This window comes from Microcaecilia unicolor, chromosome 1, assembly GCF_901765095.1.
Source record: "Microcaecilia unicolor chromosome 1, aMicUni1.1, whole genome shotgun sequence".
Taxonomy (NCBI): Eukaryota; Metazoa; Chordata; class Amphibia; order Gymnophiona; family Siphonopidae; genus Microcaecilia; species Microcaecilia unicolor.
In genome coordinates this window covers 305,548,429-305,569,816 of record NC_044031.1, presented here as the reverse complement: position 1 = coordinate 305,569,816, position 21,388 = coordinate 305,548,429, and the positions used below count along the sequence as shown (strand labels likewise).

At 45.7% G+C, this 21,388-nt stretch overlaps 1 protein-coding gene across 1 annotated transcript in view; it reads left to right on the top strand.

Moving 5' to 3' along the window:
* CSDC2 (cold shock domain containing C2) overlaps positions 1-19,241 on the top strand; it is a 161,534-nt gene extending 142,293 nt beyond the window's left edge. Inside the window, exon 4 of the mRNA XM_030207804.1 lies at positions 16,126-19,241. Within this exon, the coding sequence (XP_030063664.1) occupies positions 16,126-16,288 (163 nt within the window). The 3' untranslated portion in view covers positions 16,289-19,241. The remainder of the gene's footprint in view (positions 1-16,125) is intronic.
* Positions 19,242-21,388: the final 2,147 nt, after the last annotated feature.

Genomic DNA, 21,388 nt, shown 5'->3' with positions numbered 1-21,388 from the left:
AAATTAAAAATAAAATGCCTTTTTACCTTTGTTGTTTGGTCATTTAAATTTTCTAATTGTATTGGTCCCAGCCTTTGGTTTTTGCTTTCCTTTATTTTTTCTTAATACTCCTTTCTCCGAGGACAAGCAGACTGATTGTTCTCACATGTGGGTTGACATCCCCGTCGGGTCAGGAAACGGCAAATTTTTCTCAGCAAAAATAAAAAGTTTTGCCAGAGTCTTCTACTGCGCGGACAACTTTGCGCGGACAACTTCCCGCCCGTCACGTGAGCATACATCTTCAGTTTTCTGTTCTCCGCGTTGAGGTGCGGTAGTTTTTTTCTGCACTCCTCTCTTCGAGTTTTCGGGTTTTTTCTCCTAATTTTATTATTACTGTCATTAAAAAAAAAAAAAAAAAAAAAAGTTCCCATAGTGTACTTTTAGTTTTGTCCCCTTTCAAGTTTCCTTTGTTTTTCATCGCGGCCAGTTTTTAGGCCACGCGGTCGGGTTATTCCCTTATTTTTGTACCCTTTTTCTTTTGTCAGGCACAATCGTGTCTTTTGATTTCACTGAAGCCTTTTTCTCTTCCATGTCATTGAAGACATCCAGCGGCTTCAAACATTGTACTCAGTGCAACCAGACCATCTCGGGTACAGATACCCATGCCTGGGGTATCCAGTGTCTTGGGCCCGATCATAGCCCAGCTGCTTGTAGTCTGTGTCTTCGTATGAAGAAACAGACCCAAGCATCTTGAAGCTCAACAAGAAAAGCTTTTTGGGGCTCGGTCCGGTCCTTCGACATCGGTACCGAGGTCGGCATCGAAAGGAGCATCGACGTCGGGAGGAGAGGTAATGGCTGCTGAGAGACCAACTCGCGCTGGGAGCAGCGAGGCGTCGAGTGGGTCTCCACCTGCCTCGAGGCATCCTGTTATGCTGGCCCCCCCCGGGACGGACCTTCGTCTGACCTGGCCCCGAGGAGACGTGAGGATTCCACGTCCTCATTGATACCGAGGAGTCTCGATGACTGGCGTTGAGCAAAGGCAAAGAAGCACCGTCATTGTTCTCCTTCGACACATGGTGCTGGGAGCTCCAGGGCGTCGAGAGTTGGCACCCGAGAAGCATCGGCGCCAAGAGGATAGTTCCCCCTCGATACAGGAGGTGCCGATGCGTCGGTCTCCTAGCAGCCCAGTACCTGCTCCTGAGCCTCCACAGATTCTGACACCGCCTGTTCCACCGACCCCGCAGCCTTCTCTGATGGTGGCTCTTGACAAGCGCATCCGGGCCTTGTTTCCAGAACTTCTGGAGGGACTTGTATGTCAGTCAGCTTCGGTGTCGGGGGTGCTTGCGCCTTCTGTATCATCTGCTGCAGCGATGTCTGGCCCTTCTCCTGTGGTGAGGTCCCCAACCGCGATGCCGCCTGTGGCATCGTCAGCTGCCACCCAGGTCGACTCCCCTTCAACATCAGTGGAGGGAGCTTCGCCGCAGTCCAAGCGGGCGTCGGCCTCTGGACATTGCTATCGAGGACATCGTTCCTCGGCTTCAAGGCAGGTCCAATGTTAAGGTACCTTGGCAGAGGTCTTATCCGATACTGAGCAGGAGGGTTCATGGGAGTCAGAGGAAGATCAAAGGTACTTTTCTTCTGACCTTTCCCCTCCACCAGAGAGTCTTTCCTTTTCCTCTTTTGTCCGGGATATGGCTACGGCTATTCCCTTCCCTGTGGAGGTTGAGGATGAGCCCAGGACTGAGATGCTTGAAATCCTGGACTATTCTTCTTCACCTAAAGAGGCTGTGACAGTCCCTCTGCATAAGGTATTGAAGGAAGTCCTTATGCGAAACTGGTCGGCCCCTCTGTCTGGCCCTGTGGTCCCGAAGAAAGCGGAATCCTACTACTACTACTACTTAGCATTTCTATAGCGCTGCCAGGGTTACGCAGCGCTGTACAAGTTTAAACATGGGGAAGGACAGTCCCTGCTCAAGAGAGCTTACAATCTAAAGGTAAAAACTATGTAGTCAGTGTAGGTATCAGGAATGGGAAGGTGGTTAGGCGCCAAAAGCAAGGGAGAAGAGATGGGCCTTGAGTAAGGACTTGAAAATGGGCAGGGAGGGCGCATGGCATATGGGCTCAGGAAGTCTGTTCCAGGCATAAGGTGATGCGAGGCAGAAGGGGCGGAGTCTGGAGTTAGCGGTGGTGGAGAAGGGTACAGAAAGGAGTGATTTGTCCTGAGAGCGGAGGTTACGGGTGGGAACATACGGGGAGAGGAGGGTAGAGAGGTAATGGGGGGCTGCAGATTGAGTGCACTTGAAGGTCAATAGGAGAAGCTTGAACTGTATACGGTAGCGGATCGGGAGCCAGTGAAGCGATTTGAGGAGAGGGGTGATATGAGAGTATCAGTTCACGCGGTAGATAAGACGTGCGGCGGAATTTTGGACAGATTGAAGGGGGGATAGGTGGCTAAGCGGAAGGCCAGCAAGGAGAAGGTTGCAATAGTCAAGACGAGAGGTAACGAGCGAGTGGACGAGGGTTCGGGTTGGCCTGTTCAGAGAGGAATGGGCGAATTTTGCTAATATTATAGAGGAAGAAGCGACAGGTCTTAGCTGTCTGCTGGATATGGGCAGAGAGGGAGGAGTCAAAAATGACTCCGAGATTGCGGGCTGAAGAGACAGGGAGGATGAGGGCGTTGTCAACAGAGACAGAAAGTGGGGGAAGAGGAGAAGAGGGTTTGGGTGGAAAGACAAGGAGCTCAGTCTTTGCCATGTTCAGTTTCAGATGCCGGTTGGACATCCAGGCAGCGATGTCTGAAAGGCAGGCCGAAACTTTGGCCTGGGTTTCAACTGTGATGTCGGGAGTGGAGAGGTAAAGCTGGGTGTCATCAGCATAGAGATGGTACTGGAAACCATGTGATGAGATCAACGAGCCCAGGGAAGAGGTGTATATCGAGAAAAGAAGCGGTCTGAGGACAGATCCTTGAGGGACCCCAACAGAGAGCGGGACGGGGGTGGAAGAAGAGCCATTAGAAAATACTCTGATGGTGCGTTGGGAAAGATACGAGGAGAACCAGGAGAGGACAGAGCCCTGGAACCCAAATGAGGACAGTGTGTCAAGAAGTAGATTATGATTGACGGTGTCAAAGGCGGCAGATAGGTCGAGGAGGATGAGGATAGAATAGTGACCTTTGGATTTGGCAAGGAACAGGTCATTGCAGACTTTAGAGAGTGCTGTTTCTGTTGAGTGTAGTGGGCGAAAGCCGGATTGAAGCGGGTTGGAGGGACAGGTGGGGTCAAGTGATGGTTTTTTGAGAAGTGGTGTGACTAAAGTGTGCTTGAAGGTGTCAGGGACAGTGGCAGTGGAGAGAGAGAGGTTGAGGATGTGACAGATTGAGGGGTTAACTGTAGGAGAGATGTTGGTAAGCAGATTGGTGGGAATGGGATCAGAGGAACAGGTGGTGCACTTAGAGGAAGAAAGAAGGCGAGCAGTTTCCTCTTCGGTGATCTCAGGGAAGGAGGAGAAGGAGGCCAGGTTAGGTTGGTTGAGGGAGTGGGTTAAGAAGTCACAGGGAGGAGAAGGCTTGGAAGTGAATTCAAGGTTTATCTTCTGCACTTTATCGCAGAAGTAGTCAGCTAGTGTTTTTGAGGAGAGAGTGGGGGGGGGGGAGCGGAGGGTACTTTAAGTAGGGAGTTGAGGGTGGCGAAGAGGCGACGAGGGTTGGAGCCAAGAGAATTGGTTAATTGAGAATAATATTCCTGTTTGGCAAGGAATAGGGAGGACTGGAAGGAGGATAGCATGAATTTGTAATGGGTGAAGTCTGACGGGGTGCGAGATTTCCTCCAGAGTCGTTCAGCAGAGCGGGTGCAGGAGCGAAGGTAACGGATGCAAGGGGTTAACCAGGGATGAGGATTAATGCGCTTAGTGGGGCGAGAGACAGATGGTGCTAGGGTATCCAGAGCAGTGGAGAGAATTTCATTGTAGGTAGAGACAGCTGTGTCGACAGATTCAGAAGACGAGATGGAAGGGAAGAGAGTGGAGATGAGAGGATAGGGTAGGGGGGTCGACAGCTTGGAGATTCCTGAAGGCAGTGGTTATAGTTGGGCGAGGTTGAGGGGGAGGGTGATGGTGATTTGGTGATGATCTGAGATAGGAAGGACAGAGGTGCAGAAATTGGAAGGTGAGCAGGAAGAGAAGAGAACGAGGTCGAGACAATTGCCATCACGGTGAGTAGGGGTGGTAGAGCATAGTCGGAGGTTAAAGGAGGATATCAGAGTGAGGAATTTAGAAGCATAGGAGTTGGATGGGTTGTCAACGTGAATGTTAAAATCACCAAGAATGAGGGATGGAGATGCGGGATCAAGAAAGACGGTGAGCCAAGCGTCGAAGTCAGTAAGGAATGAAGAGAGGGGCTTATCAGGGGGGCGGTAGATGACTGCAACTCTGAGTGGTAATGGGTAGAATAGCCGGATGGAGTGAGCTTCAAAGGACGAGAAGCAGTGAGACCGGTAGGAGGAGGGGTTGGAAACTACAGGAGGGCGAGAGAAGTAGCCCGACGCCTCCACCGCGGCCATCTGGGCGTGGAGTGTGGGTGAAGAGAGAACCTCCATGACAAAGGGCCGCGACTGAGGCAGAGTCGTCAGGGGAGAGCCAGGTTTCAGTAAGGGCGAGCAGTTGGAGGGAATGAGAGATGAAGAGATCGTGGGTGAAGGGCAGTTTGTTGCAGATCGAGTGGGCATTCCACAAGGCGCATGAGAAGGGGAGGGAAGAGGGGGGGAGGAGGGGAATAGAGACGAGGTTGGAGACATCACGGAATCGTTTGCATGGATCCACAGTGAACCTTGATTGATGAGGTCTCAGTTACCCCACAATTCTATGGTGGTGGATTCCGCCCTCAAGAGAGCCAGGAGTACTAGAGACTATGCTTCGGCGCCCCTAGGCAGAGAAGCTAGGACTCTTGATTCTTTTGGGAGGAAGACGTATCAGGCTGCTATGCTCGCTGCCAAGATTCAATCATACCAGCTCTTCACGAGCATTCACTTGCGGGGCTCGATAAAGCAACTGTCTAGCTTGGTTGATGCACTCCCTCCAGAGCAAGCCGAGCCTTTTCGCCAGGTGGTCAGGCAGCAGAAGGCGCGTCGAAAATTCCTGGCCAGGGGTACGTTCGACACTTTTGATGTAGCATCCAGGATCACTGCTCAAGGTATAGTGATGCGTAGACTCTCATGGCTGCGTGTCTCTGACTTGCATCATTCGGTCCAGCAGCGAATGGCGGATGTTCCTTGCCGGGGGGACAACCTTTTTGGTGAAAAAGTAGAGGATCTTGTTGATCAGATCAAGAAGCATAATGATGCTATGGATTCTCTCTCCCACCGGGCGTCTTCTGCTACTACCTCCTCATCTAGGAGGTATTTTGGGGGGAAGAGGAGTGCTCCCTATTCCTATCCTAGGTGTAGGTACACTCCTGCTTCTTGACAGCCTGCCCAGGCTCAGCCCCAGCGCGCTCGTTCTCATCAACAGTGTGCGTCTAAGGCCCGTGCTGCTCCCCAGCAAAAGCAGGGAACGAGCTTTTGACTGGCTCCAGTTAAGCATAGCCTCTTTAAAAGTGTCCATACTGGACGACTTGCCGTTTGGGGGGAGGTTGATATTTTTCCACCAAAGGTAGCCTCTCATAACTTCCAACCGGTGGGTCTTTCAAATAGTCCGGTCGGGATACGCCCTCAATCTGGAATCCAAATTGCCCACCGGGAGCTCATTCTTACAGTTCCCAGCACAAACAGGTACTTGCAGAGGAACTCTCCGCCCTTCTGAAGGCCCAAGCAGTGGAACCCGTTCCACCAGGGGAAGAAGGGCTGGGATTCTATTCCAGGTACTTCTTTGTGCAGAAAAAGACGGGGGTGGGGGGATGCGTCCCATCCTAGACCTAAGGGCCCTGAACAAATTTCTATTCCGAGAAAAGTTCAGGATGGGTTCCCTGGGCACCCTTCTTCCCGTGATTCAAGAAAACGATTGGCTATGCTCTCTGGACTTAAAGGATGCTTACACACACATCTCGATACTCCCAGGAGGTATCTTCGATTTCGGCTGGGAACACAGCACTTTCAGTACTGTATACTACCCTTTGGTCTGGCGTCTGCGCCCAGAGTGTTCACAAAGTGCCTAGCGGTAGTCGCAGCGTCGCTACGCATGTATTCTCTTATCTCGACGATTGGCTGGTGAAGAGCACCTCGGAGGCAGGTGCTCTACAGTCCATGCGAATGACTATTCAGGTGCTAGAGCTACTGGGGTTCGTGATCAATTACTCCACGTCCCAACTCACCCCAGTTCAGAAGTTGGAATTCATTGGAGCTCTGTTGAACACAGACAGCTTGAGCTTATCTTCCCGAGTCAAGGGCAGACAACCTCCTGTACTTGGTGTCCATAGTTAGAGTGTCTCAACAGATCACGGCTCGGCAGATGTTGAGGCTGCTGGGGCACATGGCCTCCACAGTTCATGTGACTCCCATGGCACGTCTACACATGAGATCAGCTCAATGGGCCCTAGCTTCCCAGTGGTGTCCACCGGCTTTCGAAATTCCCTTCCGTGGTGGACGATTCAATCCAATTTGACCTTGGAACGTGCATTCCAAATTCCTCAGCCACAAAAAGTGCTGACGACAGATGCATCCCTCCTGGGGTGGGGCGATCATGTAGATGGACTTCACACTCAAGTAGCTTGGTCCTTTCAAGAAAAAGGTCTTCAGGTCAATCTTTTGGAATTGCGAGTGATCTGGAATGCTCTAAAGGCTTTCAGAGATCAGCTGTCCAACCAAATCATTTTGATTCAGACAGACAATCAGGTTGCCATGTATTACACCAACAAGCAGGGGGGCACCAGATCTCGCCCTCTGTTAGGAAGCCATCCAGATGTGGCTTTGGGCACGTCATCATGGCATGTTGCTCCAAGCCACTTATCTGGCAGATGTAAACAGTCTGGCTGACAGGTTGAGCAGGATAATGCAACCTCACAAGTGGTCGCTGAACATGAGCGTGGCCCGCAAGATCTTCCGAGCATGGGGCACCCCCTCGGTGGATCTTTTTGCCTTTCAATCCATTCACAAGGTCCTGTTCCAGGCTTCAGACCCACGACAGACTAGCATCAGATGCCTTTCTCCTTCATTGGGGAACAGGCCTTCTGTATGCCTATCCTCCCATACCTCTAGTAGGAAAGACTTTGCTGAAACTCAAGCAAGACTGGGGAACCATGATTCTCATTGCTCCCTTCTGGCCACACCAGATTTGGTTCTCTCTTCTTCTGTAGTTGTCCTCCGAAGAACCATGGAGATTGGAGTGTTTTCCGACTCTCATCACCCAGAACGAGGGGTCGCTTCTACGTCCCAACCTCCAGTCTCTGGCTCTCATGGCCTTGGATGTTGAGAGCTTAGATTTTGCCTCCTTGGGTCTTTCAGAGGGTGTATCCTGAGTCTTGCTTGCTTCCAGGAAAGATTCCACAAAGTGGTGTTACTCTTTCAAATGGAGGAGGTTTGCCATCTGGTGTGACAGCAAGGCCCTAGATCCTCTTTCTTGTCCTACACAGACCCTGCTTGAATACCTTCTCTCAAGACCAACTTCATAAGAGCTCACCTTAGTGCGATTAGTGCTTATCGCCGTGTAGAGGGTAAGCCTTTGGTTGTTCGCTTTATGAGAGGTTTGCTTTTGTCAAAGCCCCCGGTCAAACCTCCACCAGTGTCATGGGATCTCAACGGCATCCTCACCCAGCTGATGAAAGCTCCTTTTGAGCCACTGAATTCCAGCCATCTGAAGTACTTGACCTGGAAGGTCATTTTCTTGGTGGCTGTTACTTCAGCTCGTAGAGTCAGTGAGCTTCAGGCCTTAGTAATGCATGCACCTTATATCAAGTTTCATCACAACAGAGTAGTCCTCCGCACGCACCCTAAGTTCCTGCCGAAGGTGGTGTTGGAGTTCCATCTCAACCAGTCAATTGTCTTGCCAACATTCTTTCCCCATCCTCATACCCGCCCTGGTGAAAGCAGTTTGCATACCTTGGACTGCAAGAGAGCATTGGCCATTTACGTGGAGCAGACAAAGCCCTTCAGACAGTCCGTCCAGTTGTTTGTTTCTTTTGATCCCAACAGGAGGGGAGTCGCCATCGGGAAAACGCACAATCTCCAGTTGGCTAGCACAGGGGTAGGCAACTCCGGTCCTCGAGAGCCGCAGGCAGGTCAGGTTTTCAGGATATCCACAATGAATATGCAGGAGATAGATTTGCATACCAAGGAGGCAGTGCTTGCAAATCTATCTCCTGCATATTCATTGTGGATATCCTGAAAACCTGACCTGCCTGCGGCTCTCGAGGACTGGAATTGCCTACCTCTGGGCTAGCAGATTGCATTTCCTTTACTTACTCCCAAGCTGGTCAGACTCTGGAGGGCCATGTCACGACTCACAATGTTAGAGTCATGGCTGCATCAGTGGCTCACTTAGTCAGCCTCCATTGAAGAGATTTGCAAGGCTGCAACGTGGTCATCGGTCCACACATTCACATCTCACTACTGCCTTCAGTAGGATACCCGATGTGACAGTCTGTTTGGGCAGTCAGTGCTACAGAATCTGTTCGGGGTTTAGAATCCAACTCCACCCCCTTAGACCCATTTTTGTTCTGTTCCAGGCTGCACTCTGTTAGTTGTTTATGGTTTCAGGTCAATCTATGTTATGTCCTTGCCGTTGTGAGGGCCAATTGACCAATGTTCATTGTTTTGAGTGAGCCTGGATTCTAGGGATATACCCCACATGTGAGAACAATCATCCTGCTGTCCTTGGAGAATATCTGCTACAGGTAAGTATCTTCGCTTTCTCCGAGGACCAGCAGGCTGCTTGTTCTCACAAACCCGCCCACCTCCCCTTTGGAGTTGTTGTTACTTTGTTTATATGCTTTTTGATTTAACTGAAGAGGCACGCTCATGCGACAGGTGGGAAGTTGTGCGCGCATGCTTGGTGCACGCTGTTCACGCACCAGAAGACTCTGGTAAACCTTTTTATTTTTGCTGAGAAAAATTTGCTGTTTCCTGGGCCAACGCGGACGTCGACCCACATGTGAGAACAATCAGCCTGCTGTCCTCGAATACCTGCTACAGGTAAGTAGCTTTGCTTTCCTGTCAGTTTGCCATTCCTGTTTTCATTTTCTCCACTTTATCCATCTCCCAATATTGATCTTTTCCTTTCAGCTTTCTTTCATTTATTTGTGTGCCTCTCTAATCCAGATTCTTTCTTACAATCCAGTTTTTACTGCATCTACCTACAGCTTTCCACCTCTTTCCCTCATACCAGCTCTCCCATTCCTCTTATTCCCCATCATTGCTAACTATTCTCTCCCCCTTAAATTTTAAAAGATTACCTGGCTCCTTCTTGATCTGGTGTAGAGACAGTGAGCCGTGCAGTGAAACTGAGTGGTCTGTGTGCATGCGCTGAGTGTTCCGCATACTGGAGAGTGACAAACAGCTCAGGCTGGCAGTTGGGAGAGAGCTCTATTGGTGAGAACATGTTACTAGGAAAAGACTGGAAGAAAGTTGATGCTGGAGATCATCACCTGAAAGAAAAGGCGCCCACCGTTCAAGAGAGCCAGAGAGAGAAAACAAAGAGAGCAGCTAAGTGACTGAAACTATTTAAAAAAGTGCACATAAGAGAAAAAAGTAAAGGAAACCTGAACAATAAGTGAGAGATAACTACAAGAAGAAGAAAAAAAAAAGAGTAGAGGAAAACTTACATATTGAGATCCTTGAAGGTCTCTGGAAATCTGAAAGACAGGAGAAAAGAAAGTTTAAAGAATCTAGTGTTTTGCAGAATTGAATGTACTTAAATGATTTATGTACGTAATATTTATACTTATCTGAAAATGCTCCCAATGTTTCTAAACTGATTTGTGTTGCAAACCTGTAATTGAAATACATATGTTAAATTTGCAAGTTGGTAAAATTTCATTAACATTTAAATATAATTCACTAATAACAAATATTTTCTTTTTATTGTTAAACTCCCTGGTTGGTGTTGAGTCATTTTGGGGAAACACTGTGACATATTTGGTACCATCATTGTAATACCTTGCTCTGCCACCAGGGGGTTTACAATTGCTAACTCTATTCTCTCCCCCTTAATCTTTCATCTCTCCTCTTTTTCTCCCCCTTCCATCCAGCATCTGCCCTCTCCCTCCCCTTTTCCATTCAGATCTCCCCCTCTTGTCCACTCCTTCCAGTTAGCATCTCCCCCTAACAGCTAACATTTCTGTTCTCTACCCTCCAGCATCTCCCCTTTGTTGGAATTTATTGTATTTTACATGCATTGCCTGTCACCTATTATTTCTCTGTGATTACTCTGTGACCTCTGATGTGAATTTCCTAGAGAGGTCACAGCTATGCAACTTCCTGTGGGGGTCAGGCACAGCACATGGAGCTCATGATCTCTCCTAACCTGAGAGGATCTATGGTGGTGTGAGCATCCATTACCATCTAAGCACATGGAAAGAGCTGATAATCCAAATGTATAGTATTATGTATATATAAGCCTGTCTGATTATAATCTAACTACAAACTGTGAGTAAACAGATGTTTTGTTACTTCAACTTTAAAGTGACTCAGCAGTGAATTATTCTGGGGTGTATGAGAGAGATGAAGAAAGAAATTAACATTTCTAAAGCTGAAGCTGTGTGTACTAAAATCTGCTAATTATTTACTACAAATAATCCAACAAAAGGGTTATGGGCCCAGGGGCCAGGAATTGAAAAAGAAGAGAAATATTACCAGGCAGTAAAAAAGCCACATTTTTCTCTTAAGTTTTAAAAGAAAGATTCAGTCTGTCTCTCTCTCCCCCCACACACCAGACAGAAGGCTAAGAAAATGGCTGAGGGAGGAAATTCACCATTTTTCTACTCTCTCAAGGTGCCTAAATTAACTGAATTTAATTATCAGCAGTGGGAATTAAGATTCATATGTCTCCTTCAAGCAAAAGGATTAAATATATGCTTAGACCAAAACAGAACAGCTGAAAATATGGCTGAATGGGACAATGCAAACTATTATGTGAAGTGCATGTTTTTAGAAGCTCTCTCAGAGAAACAAGCCATATTAGTGGAGGGAAAAGATACACCAAAGGACATTTTATATAAACTGAGAACTATGTATGCAACTACATATGCAAAGCAGCAACCAATTTGGTTAGCAGAGTTGAATGAAACCAAATTAAGGGATAAAAGTAAATGTAATGATCACATTATGCATCTTATGTCTTCATTTCAAAAGTTAGAACTTTCTGGAATTCCCATGTGTGATGCATTGAAAAGAGCATTTCTTTTTACCTCACTATCAAAGAAGTTTGATGTTTTTAGGTCTGTAAATGAAGCCATTGAAGGGCAATCTTTTGAACAGGCAACATCAAAACTAAGGCAGGAATGCATAATAAATGATTCTGAGGAGATGTGTTCTCAAAGCAAGTCAGAGAGAAATGAAACAAATTTCTTGGCAAAGAACAGAGGAAGGCGGAGCTATGGGAAAACTCCACCCAAGGGCAAGCTGATTTGCTACTCATGTGGAAAGGAGGGACATGTATCTAAATGGTGTAAGGAAACACAAAACACCCCCTCTAGCTCACCTAAGCCAATGGAACTAAAGAATTTTCAAACCAGGAAATGTATGAAGGACAATAATAAACATAAGGGCTTTCTAATGGCAGAAAAATCTTTGACTATGGTAAATAATAATTCAAATGAAAGTACTTGGATTTTGGATTCAGGGAGCACATGCCATTTAACCAATTGTAAGGATTTCTTTCAGGAAATGAGTCCAGAAGAAGGTATTCTTAATACTGCAAACGCAGGGACTGCTCAGATCCAAGCAAAAGGCATTGGATTCTTAAAATGCAAAGTGTCTAATGAAGTTAAAGAAATTCCTGTAAGTGATGTCTTGTATATTCCCCAAGCAGTTTGCAATATGCTTAGTGTATCTACATTAGATAAGAAGGGATTTGTGATTCATTTTGAAAACAGTAAGTGCACAATCTCTAAAAATGATGAAGTGTATGCTGAAGCTTTTATGCATAATGATGTTTATAAACTGAGCATTTCAGGTGAAGCCTCACATATGGCGCAAGTAAGGAAGAATGATGGTAAATGTAGTCTGGAAATCTGGCACCGCCGCCTGGGACATCGTGATTTTAAGGTGATCCAGGATCTTTACAGTAAGCAACTAGCCACCGGCATTCAGATAAGTGCAGATGCTGGTAAAATGGAGAAATGCATAGACTGTGTTACTCAAAAAGGTGTGAGACCCTCATTTCCTGCATACACAGGAAATAGGAGTAATAAAGTACTGGACTTAATACACAGTGACTTATGTGGACTGTTTAATATCCCATCATTGGGAAATAACAGATTTGTGCTAATATTCTTGGATGATTTCTCTAGATACTGTGTGGCCTATTTACTGAAAGAAAAAAGTCAAGTCACAGACATGCTGAAGAAATACGTAGCCATGGTGAGCAATAAATTTGAAAGAAAACCAAAGGTTCTTCAGACCGACAATGGTGGTGAGTTCACTTCACAAAGCATGCGCACATTTCTAGAACAAGAAGGCATTCAGCATATCACAACAGTAGCTTATACACCAGAGCAAAATTCTGGTGCAGAGAGAAAATTTAGGTCACTTGTGGAAATGACCAGATGTATGCTGTCAGATAGCAATCTCCCTAAAAGACTATGGGGGGAAGCCATTCTCACAGCAGTGTACCTACAAAACAGAATGCCAACTAAAGGCGCTGAGCGCACACCACATGAGACATGGCATGGTAGGAAGCCAAACCTGTCACACATAAGAACATTTGGAAGTACAGCATATGCTCATGTACCAAAGCAAAGAAGGCATAAGCTGGATTCCACAACAGGCATTTTAGTTGGCTATGCTCCAGGACACAAAGGATATAGAATTTTGAATCTGAAAACTGGCATTGTTGGCATAAGACATGTTACATATTTTGATGAAAACAAAAGGGTTGATAAAGGCTGGATTATCCCAGATGAGCCTTATCATCCAGAATATGAAACTAGAACCATAATAGACATGCCAGTGTATATAAATGCCATACCAAGGCAGATGTCTGAAAGCAACTCATCTGTATCTAACGAGGAACAGGCAGAGGAAGCAGACACAGAAAGGATCATCGCAGGAGACAGTACAGTTGGAGAAGGGGAATCAATTGGAGAAGGACTCTCAGATTTAGAGGATGCAGAAAGGTCGGACCAACCAGTTGTCAGACGCTCATCCAGGGAAAACAAAGGTGTTCCACCCCCAAGACTGTCTTACCTAACAAAGTCAGCAGAAGCTCAAGAGCCCTTAACATGGGATGAGATTGAGAAAATGCCAGCAGAAGAAGCTGCTGAATGGCGTAAAGCTGCACAAGAAGAAATTGATGCATTGCATAAAAATAATACTTGGATTCTTACAAAATTACCTCCTGGCAAGAAAGCTATAGGATGCAAATGGGTATTCAAGTTAAAAAGGAATGCACAAGGAAAAGTGGAAAGGTATAAAGCCAGATTAGTCGCAAAGGGATATCTTCAAAAATATGGAGAAGATTTTGATGAAGTGTTTGCACCTGTAGTGAAACACACGACAATCAGAACACTTCTGAGCATTGCAGTCTCAAAAGGCATGCAAGTCAACCACATTGATGTGAAAACAGCATTTCTTCATGGAGATATAACTGAAGACTTGTACATGGAACAGCCAACAGGTTTCATAAATACAAAACAAAGACAGCTAGTGTGTAAATTAAACAAAGGTCTTTATGGATTAAAGCAAAGTGCAAAATGTTGGAATGACAAATTGCATGAAATATTGACAAATTTAGGATTTAAGCAAGGTGAAGCAGATAAATGCTTGTACACTAGGTGCAGAAATGGACAATATGCATACATTTTAGCTTTTGTTGATGATCTGCTCATTGCAAGCAAAAGTGAGCAAGAGTACAAGGACATTGTAAAATATTTAAACCTCAATGTTGAGATAAAAGAACTTGGTAATGTGTCATACTATCTTGGTATAGAAATTGAGAAACAAAATGATGGTTCTTATCTTCTAAGCCAGAAGCAGAAAATAAATGAGCTTATTGAAAGTTTAGGTATGCAAGATGCCCAAGTTGTAAGCACTCCCATGATCACTGATTTTCTGAAGGATGAAACAGTAAGAGAACCTTTACCAGATAACATCCAATATAGATCAGCCATAGGTAAGCTTTTATATCTGACTACCACATACAGGGCTGATATAGCAAATGCAGTAGGAATTTTGAGCAGAAGGGTCAGCTCACCTACCAAATCAGATTGGACTGCAGTTAAAAGGATGGTAAGGTATTTAAAAGGTACCATTGATTGTAAATTAAAGATTTCAGCCAATAGTAATCCAAAACTAATATGTTACTGTGATTCAGATTGGGCAGGGGATCATTCTGATTATAAATCCACAAGTGGATATGTGTTTATGTATGGAAATGTACAAATTTCATGGGCCAGTCATAAACAAAGTATTGTGAGTCTGTCTTCTACAGAAGCTGAATATGTGGCTGTATCAGAAGCATGCAGAGAACTGATGTGGATTGAAAAACTTTTGCTGGATTTTGGAATAGCTGAACAGAGACCAATCCAGTTAATGGAAGATAATCAGAGCTGCATCCGACTGTCACAGGATGACAAGGTTCAGTCACGCACCAAGCACATCGCAACGAAATACCACAACGTGCGAGAGCTGGCGAAAGAAGGGGTCATCAGTCTAGACTATTGTCACACCAGTGAGATGACAGCTGACATCATGACCAAACCATTACCCAGAGAACATTTTGTGAATCTGCGTATAAAGCTTGGACTTTGTATGAATAAATAATTGCATGACAGTTATGCATGAGAAGGGGTTTGTTGGAATTTATTGTATTTTACATGCATTGCCTGTCACCTATTATTTCTCTGTGATTACTCTGTGACCTCTGATGTGAATTTCCTAGAGAGGTCACAGCTATGCAACTTCCTGTGGGGGTCAGGCACAGCACATGGAGCTCATGATCTCTCCTAACCTGAGAGGATCTATGGTGGTGTGAGCATCCATTACCATCTAAGCACATGGAAAGAGCTGATAATCCAAATGTATAGTATTATGTATATATAAGCCTGTCTGATTATAATCTAACTACAAACTGTGAGTAAACAGATGTTTTGTTACTTCAACTTTAAAGTGACTCAGCAGTGAATTATTCTGGGGTGTATGAGAGAGATGAAGAAAGAAATTAACATTTCTAAAGCTGAAGCTGTGTGTACTAAAATCTGCTAATTATTTACTACAAATAATCCAACACCCTTCTCTCTACCATTTCCATGCAGCTTCTTCCCCACCCTTTCGACCAGTGTTTTTTCCTTCTCTCTACCCCTTTCCATGCAGAATTTCCCCTCTTCTTTTCATCCACCAACTCCTCCTATCCTCCCTTTCCATGCATCATCTCCCTCTTTCTCTCCACCCTTTATATCCAGTGTTTCTAGCCAGTGTCTCTTTTTCTCTCTCTGCCTCTACCCCCTTGCAGTGAATGTCTCTTCTATTTCCAGCCAGCGTCAACCATCTCCATTTCTCTCTCCACCCCTCCTCCATGGCACCTGCATCATGAGAAAAGCAGCAGTATTTTTTTTTAAGTGGTAAGGTGCTGAACCTCTGATTTCAGACTGGCAACTGCAGGCTGTGGTGATCACGCCCCCTCTTGAACAGGAAATTGATGTCGGAGGGGATGTGATCAGCAAAGCCGGCAGTCATGTTTTATTTAGGCATTGCTACTGCTGTTTGTTAAAAGCAGCAACATTGGTGGAGGGAGGTAAGGAAGGACATGGTTGGGGATGGGGAGACTTGGCCTCCCGAAGACATGAATACCGGACTCCTGTGGGAATGAGGAGAGCCTCCTTCCCACTCCAGATTTTTGGGGGTGCCATGGCACCTCTGGCTCCCCCCGTTCCAACACCTATGCTGTAGCCGTTCCTGAAACTTTCTTTTCCTAGCCACCCCCAAGTTGTCCCTGTAACAGGAATTATCCTATTTTTTGTTTGTGTTTTTTTTTACCATTTATTTTCTCTGCTTTTCTTTCCATCAGCATTGAAGGGGAGTACGTCCCAGTGGAGGGAGATGAAGTTTCATACAAGATGTGTCCCATTCCTCCAAAAAACCAAAAGTTCCAGGCGGTGGAGGTAGTGATCACCCATCTGGCCCCACACACGAAGCATGAGACGTGGACAGGCCAAGTGATTAACTCCTAAAGCTCCCGTCAGGCCTGTGCTCTGGACCATGGTGTGACTATGAGGAGGAAGGTGGTGGCAAAGAACTTTTGGGAGGGCAATGTAAGACTTTGGGAGTCTGTATTGTCTATAACGTGAACCAGAATTTTCTTTTATAAGATGAATTTGTTTCACATTATTGAAGCTTATTTTTTACATTGAGGGATTGAGGGAATTTAAAATGCAGAAGCTGTGTCGTCTCTGTTACATAAATCTTACTCTCGTGATCTATTGTCATGGTTGCTTGGCTTATTGATCATGGTTTGAGCAAGACCCAGCCAGCTAAGGGAAGCCAGCCTTGTTCTTACCTTTCTGAGCATTTTTATCCTTCGCATTCTGTGTTTTGCAGCAGTCTCCATCATTCCCAGTGTCTGAAAGCCATCTAATGTGTTCAGAGTGTCCACAAAAATCCAGCATCCAGCACAATTCCTGAGGAGACTCCTGCAGAGTTGCTCAGAAGGTGTAAAGGTCCACACGCCACCTTCCTCTAGCCATCAAAGAGGAAACAAGATCCCATTGCTGTATGTTTACTGCTGGCTGTGCTGAATGACAGGAGAAAACAGTTAGCTTGTTTCAGTGCTAGGTTGGTCCTGCAGGACAACAAAGCAACAAAATGACGATGTAGATTTTGGTAAATTTGAGGTTTCCATTAACCGTCTGTCTTTCTGGCCTTGTAATTTTCACATATATTTGTGGCTTTCAAAATTATTAGAACAATAATTTTATAATCATGTAGTAAGATCCATTTTTAATATGACTATCAGAGAACCCCTTAAATGTGTACCATCTCTTTGGTGAAATAGGAGATCCTATTGGCTAAGTGACAAGCAGGCAGTAGTCCTGGAGATGCTATAATAGGCGTGGCAGATCCAGACCCAAACAGGACTATCCATGAAAAGCAGTATACTTTTGAAAATTGAAACAAGAAATAAACATTTTTTCAGAAACATGACATCTAGAAATCTTCTAGGGTCATTGTTGAGTCTGTCATAACTTCTGCTTTCTATGCCTGCTGCTTGAATCTGAGAAGTGTTATACTTTGACAAGTAAGTTGAGCAGACTTGGCAGAAAAGACCTCTCAGAAGTGAATGGCTTTTGCTTTCCAAAGAGCGCTGGCAGCAGGGTGATGTTTGGCAACTGTAGCACAAGAAAGCCAGTCATGTTGTAGAGCAGAGAGGGCTGTTAGGTCAGCTTGGATGGATTTTGCCCCCTTTGCATCAGGGTTAATAGACAATGCGAGTGTTGGCATTAGGTGATAGGATTCCCAGATGCTTGCAGTATTTCAGGATAGGGCGATCCACTTCAGAGTTTGTCCTACTGTTCACACGGCTATATTACAGGGTTTTGTCCCTCTGAAAAACAGGGCTGCAAGTTCATGTTTGCAGTAGTAAAAGCAGGACTGAATAGGCCCATCCTGAAATGAGAGCCCTAGTTGGCATATTGAAGTAGAATATGCTAATGTCTCACAATAAGAAAAACTCACCTATCTCTGCCCTTCCTCTTCCTGTGCAGGAAGACCCCCTAATAGACAGCCATCACCTCCACAGAGATCAGTTGTCCAGCACTTAGAAAGACAAGAAATTTTGTACTCAGTCCTGCAGTGCATTTTACTGGGTCTTTGAGATGTGGCCCTTGTTCCCACCCAGAATGGCTCTCAAGTTAGCTGACTGTATCTATGAGGTATGAAACTGGAACATATGTGTGTGGGGGGGAGGGGTGTTTAGGAGAGGATGGGGGAATTAGAGTATAGAAGTCACAAATTCTTGCTGCCTCCTCGCAAACATGGACATGGCCCTTTGTTGTTCAGGCTGTGTGATGACCCATGTGCTGTGTCTGCCTGCTCCACACTGTGCACAGAAATTAAGTTCCCTGCCATACTGCCATTCTCACTCTCTTGGTCTCTTGTCATATCTGACAAAACGAAACCAAGTCTTTGTCTGCTGTATCCCAGGGGGTGTGGAAGGATGTGGCAGGGAGAAGTTAGATAAGACATTCACCCCACATTATTGGGGATCTTTTATAATACACTGAAAGCTTCTGAAACTCCTAAGCACATAATGCGAGAACAAGTCTGTCAAGGTAAGAGTGCCCATATGGAAGCTGGGGTATCAGGATTCGAGGGAGGGGGTGGAAAAGACATACTGCCTTTATTTTGGTGTTAAAGTGTTGGAACATGGACATATATCTAAGGTATTTTTTTGTGTGTATGGGAGGGGGAGGGTTGCTTCTTATTTTTTAGAGAAACTGAGCTGTGTGATTAGGTATTAGCTGAGCTCAGATTTACATGTTAGAAACTAGTATATTTTGAGTTCTCCCTTCTGGTGCTAGAAGCCATCCAGAAAGCACATTATGCCAGGCTCTGAGATACATCAAACCGGCAAAATATGGAAATGGGAATAGGGATAAACCCAGTGGGTACAGAACCTGCCACAACCAACTTTTCAACCCTTCTAGCTCCAAAAATCATGTGACCCAGCTGTGCTTATCCTGCACCTCTCAGTGTACAGAGGCCTACTACGAATGGCAACCCTTTTATTTTTCCTTGTGCTTTTACCATTTTGTACAAACCCACATTTGATGTTTTCACTGTTTTGATGTAGGAGAGAGCCAGGGTCTGTTTGTTGCAGACAAGGCTGAGAGTTGATTAGCCCATCATTCCCTGTGCCCACAGCATCACAGTTGGGTTCCAGAGTCCCAACAGAGAGGGATCTCTCATTCCCCTCTCCTTCCCCAATCACTCCAGGGCACTCTGATGTCACTGTGATCTCATTCCCAACAATCTGGGCTGCCAACTTGTCTGATAGACACTACTGTTGTTGTTTTTTTTGTTTTTTTTAATGAAAATGATTCATTACAAATGGCTTTGTGTTTGGAAGATGGTGTCTATTCTATGAGTGTAACTTTGGCAATAATAAATAAATTGCAATAATATATATATACTGGATGATGTCTTTCTCTTCTGTTCTTTATTTGGTTTTATTTACTTTTTTATTTCACATAAAGTGGTTGTCTTTTGCTTTCAGGCTTTAGCACAAAATCTGGTACAGGAGGGAACAGAAATGGTTGTGCATGACACTGGTAATGCTGAGACTCCCTCACCGCCCACATCCTGCTCTGTCAGCAGAAGGATTTATTTAGCTTTTTGAAACTGGTAGCTCTAACAGAGCAGTGGTCTTCACTAATTTCTAAGTCGGGGCCACTTTGGATCTAAATGAGCTGAAGGAGAGCCATCAAATATCTTCCCATGCGAGGCCACAACAGTGCTGATCACGGTGTGTCAATGATATCAACACCACCAGCCTTTTTTTTTTATTGTGTGTATTCTTAAAGAGATGGTCATGACCAAATACATTCTGTTTGTCTATTGAGAAATAAATGCCTTGTCCTTCAAGCATGTGGCTCTTCTCACATCCACTCCCCCCTTTCTGTCATCAGCTTGGGTAGAAAGGCGGAGTGTAGCAGAAAAGAGCCAGAATGATGAAGGCCAGCCCACGGGTCTCCAGGAGCTGCCTTGCCGCTGGTCCTCGGGCCTTGCATCGAAGAACAATGAGACAGTAGCCCTACAGTTGCTGGCATTTGGCTGTGTTTGGTGGGATGCAGCATGCATGCTGGGCATTGCAGATCAGTGTGTGCATATGACTGTGTGCCCTTAAACTTGTGATTTGGGGGATTTTGCATGTGTGGCTCAGCATTGCCGGTGTCATGCAAGACCATTTCTGATTTTACCATGGGCATGCGTGGAAGCCCAGACCAAATGAATTCCTTATATTAGCAAAGCCGGAAAGGAGCAAATGACAGCTGGTATGGTTAAAAGGTGAAGTGAAAAAGGCTATTAGAGCCAAAAGAACATCCTTCAAAGAATGAAAAAAAATCCAAATGAAGAAAATTAAGAAGCAACATAAGCACTGTCTAGCTAGGTGGAAAGCACTGATAAAGAAGGCTAAAAGAATATGAAGAAAAACTTGCTGCAGAGACAAAAAATCATAGGTACATCAGAAGCCTGTGAGGGGAATCCGTGGGACCGTTAGATTATGAAAGAGCAAAAGGGACACCCAGGGAGGACAGGGCCGTAGCAGAGAGATTGAATTAATTCCTTGCTTCATTTTTTTTTTTACAGAAGATATGAGTTCTGCCCGTACAGGCAATGGTTTTCAAGGGTGATGATGCAGAGGAACTGAAAGAAATCTCTGTGAACCTGGAAGATACACTGAGCCAAATTGACATGTTGTTATAAATCACCGTGTCTGGGTGGTGTACACCCCAGGGTACTGAATGAACTCAAACATGAAATTGCTAATCTGCTGTTAGTAGGGCTGTACATCAGTTAAAAATTTTACTCATATGATTAGTCATGTGATCCAATGGGCACCATCTCCTTCCTTCCTTCCCCTCTGTTGGCACCATCTTCTCCATCATTTCCCCTCCCCTGGCACTATCTCCTCCCTTCCCTCCATCCATGATCACCACTTTTCCCTTTTCTTCCTCTCCTCTCTGTGGCCACCATCTCCCTTTAATTCTTCCATCTGTGCCTCTAACACCCCCCCCCCCCATCGCTCTCTTCCCCCCCCCCTCTTTCTCCTGCTGTGGTTCCCCTCCCTCTGCATCTCTCTCTCTCCTGTGGCAGGCCCCTCCCCCTATCAGCAGTCATCTCTCTCCCCCCCCCCCCTTTTTTTTTTTTTTTTTTAATCTTGGTCAGGGAGGTTTCTGGCATCTCTTCTAGTTCTACCACTCCCTCAAGGACCTGTGGGTCTTATCCAGCAGCTCCTCTCCCTGCTCCTCAAGCCCTCATGGGTCTCAGCCAGCAGCTCCTCTGTGCTCACAACAGGTTCTTGCGGCATGGCAGCTCTTCACACAGGGCAACTCTTCACACGCAGCAGCTTCTTGGCTCCCCAGCTCCTTCCTGCCTCACCCGCCTGAAGCCTCTGTAACAGGCAGTTACTCCCCGTCTGACAGAACTTCTTGTTACAGAGAGAGGCTTGGAGCATGCAGAGGAGGGGTCTGCCAGAGCGTCGCAGAGGTAAGGTCCTGGCAGGAAAAATAAAAAGGAAGATAGACTTGACAAATTGCTAATTTTATCTAGCA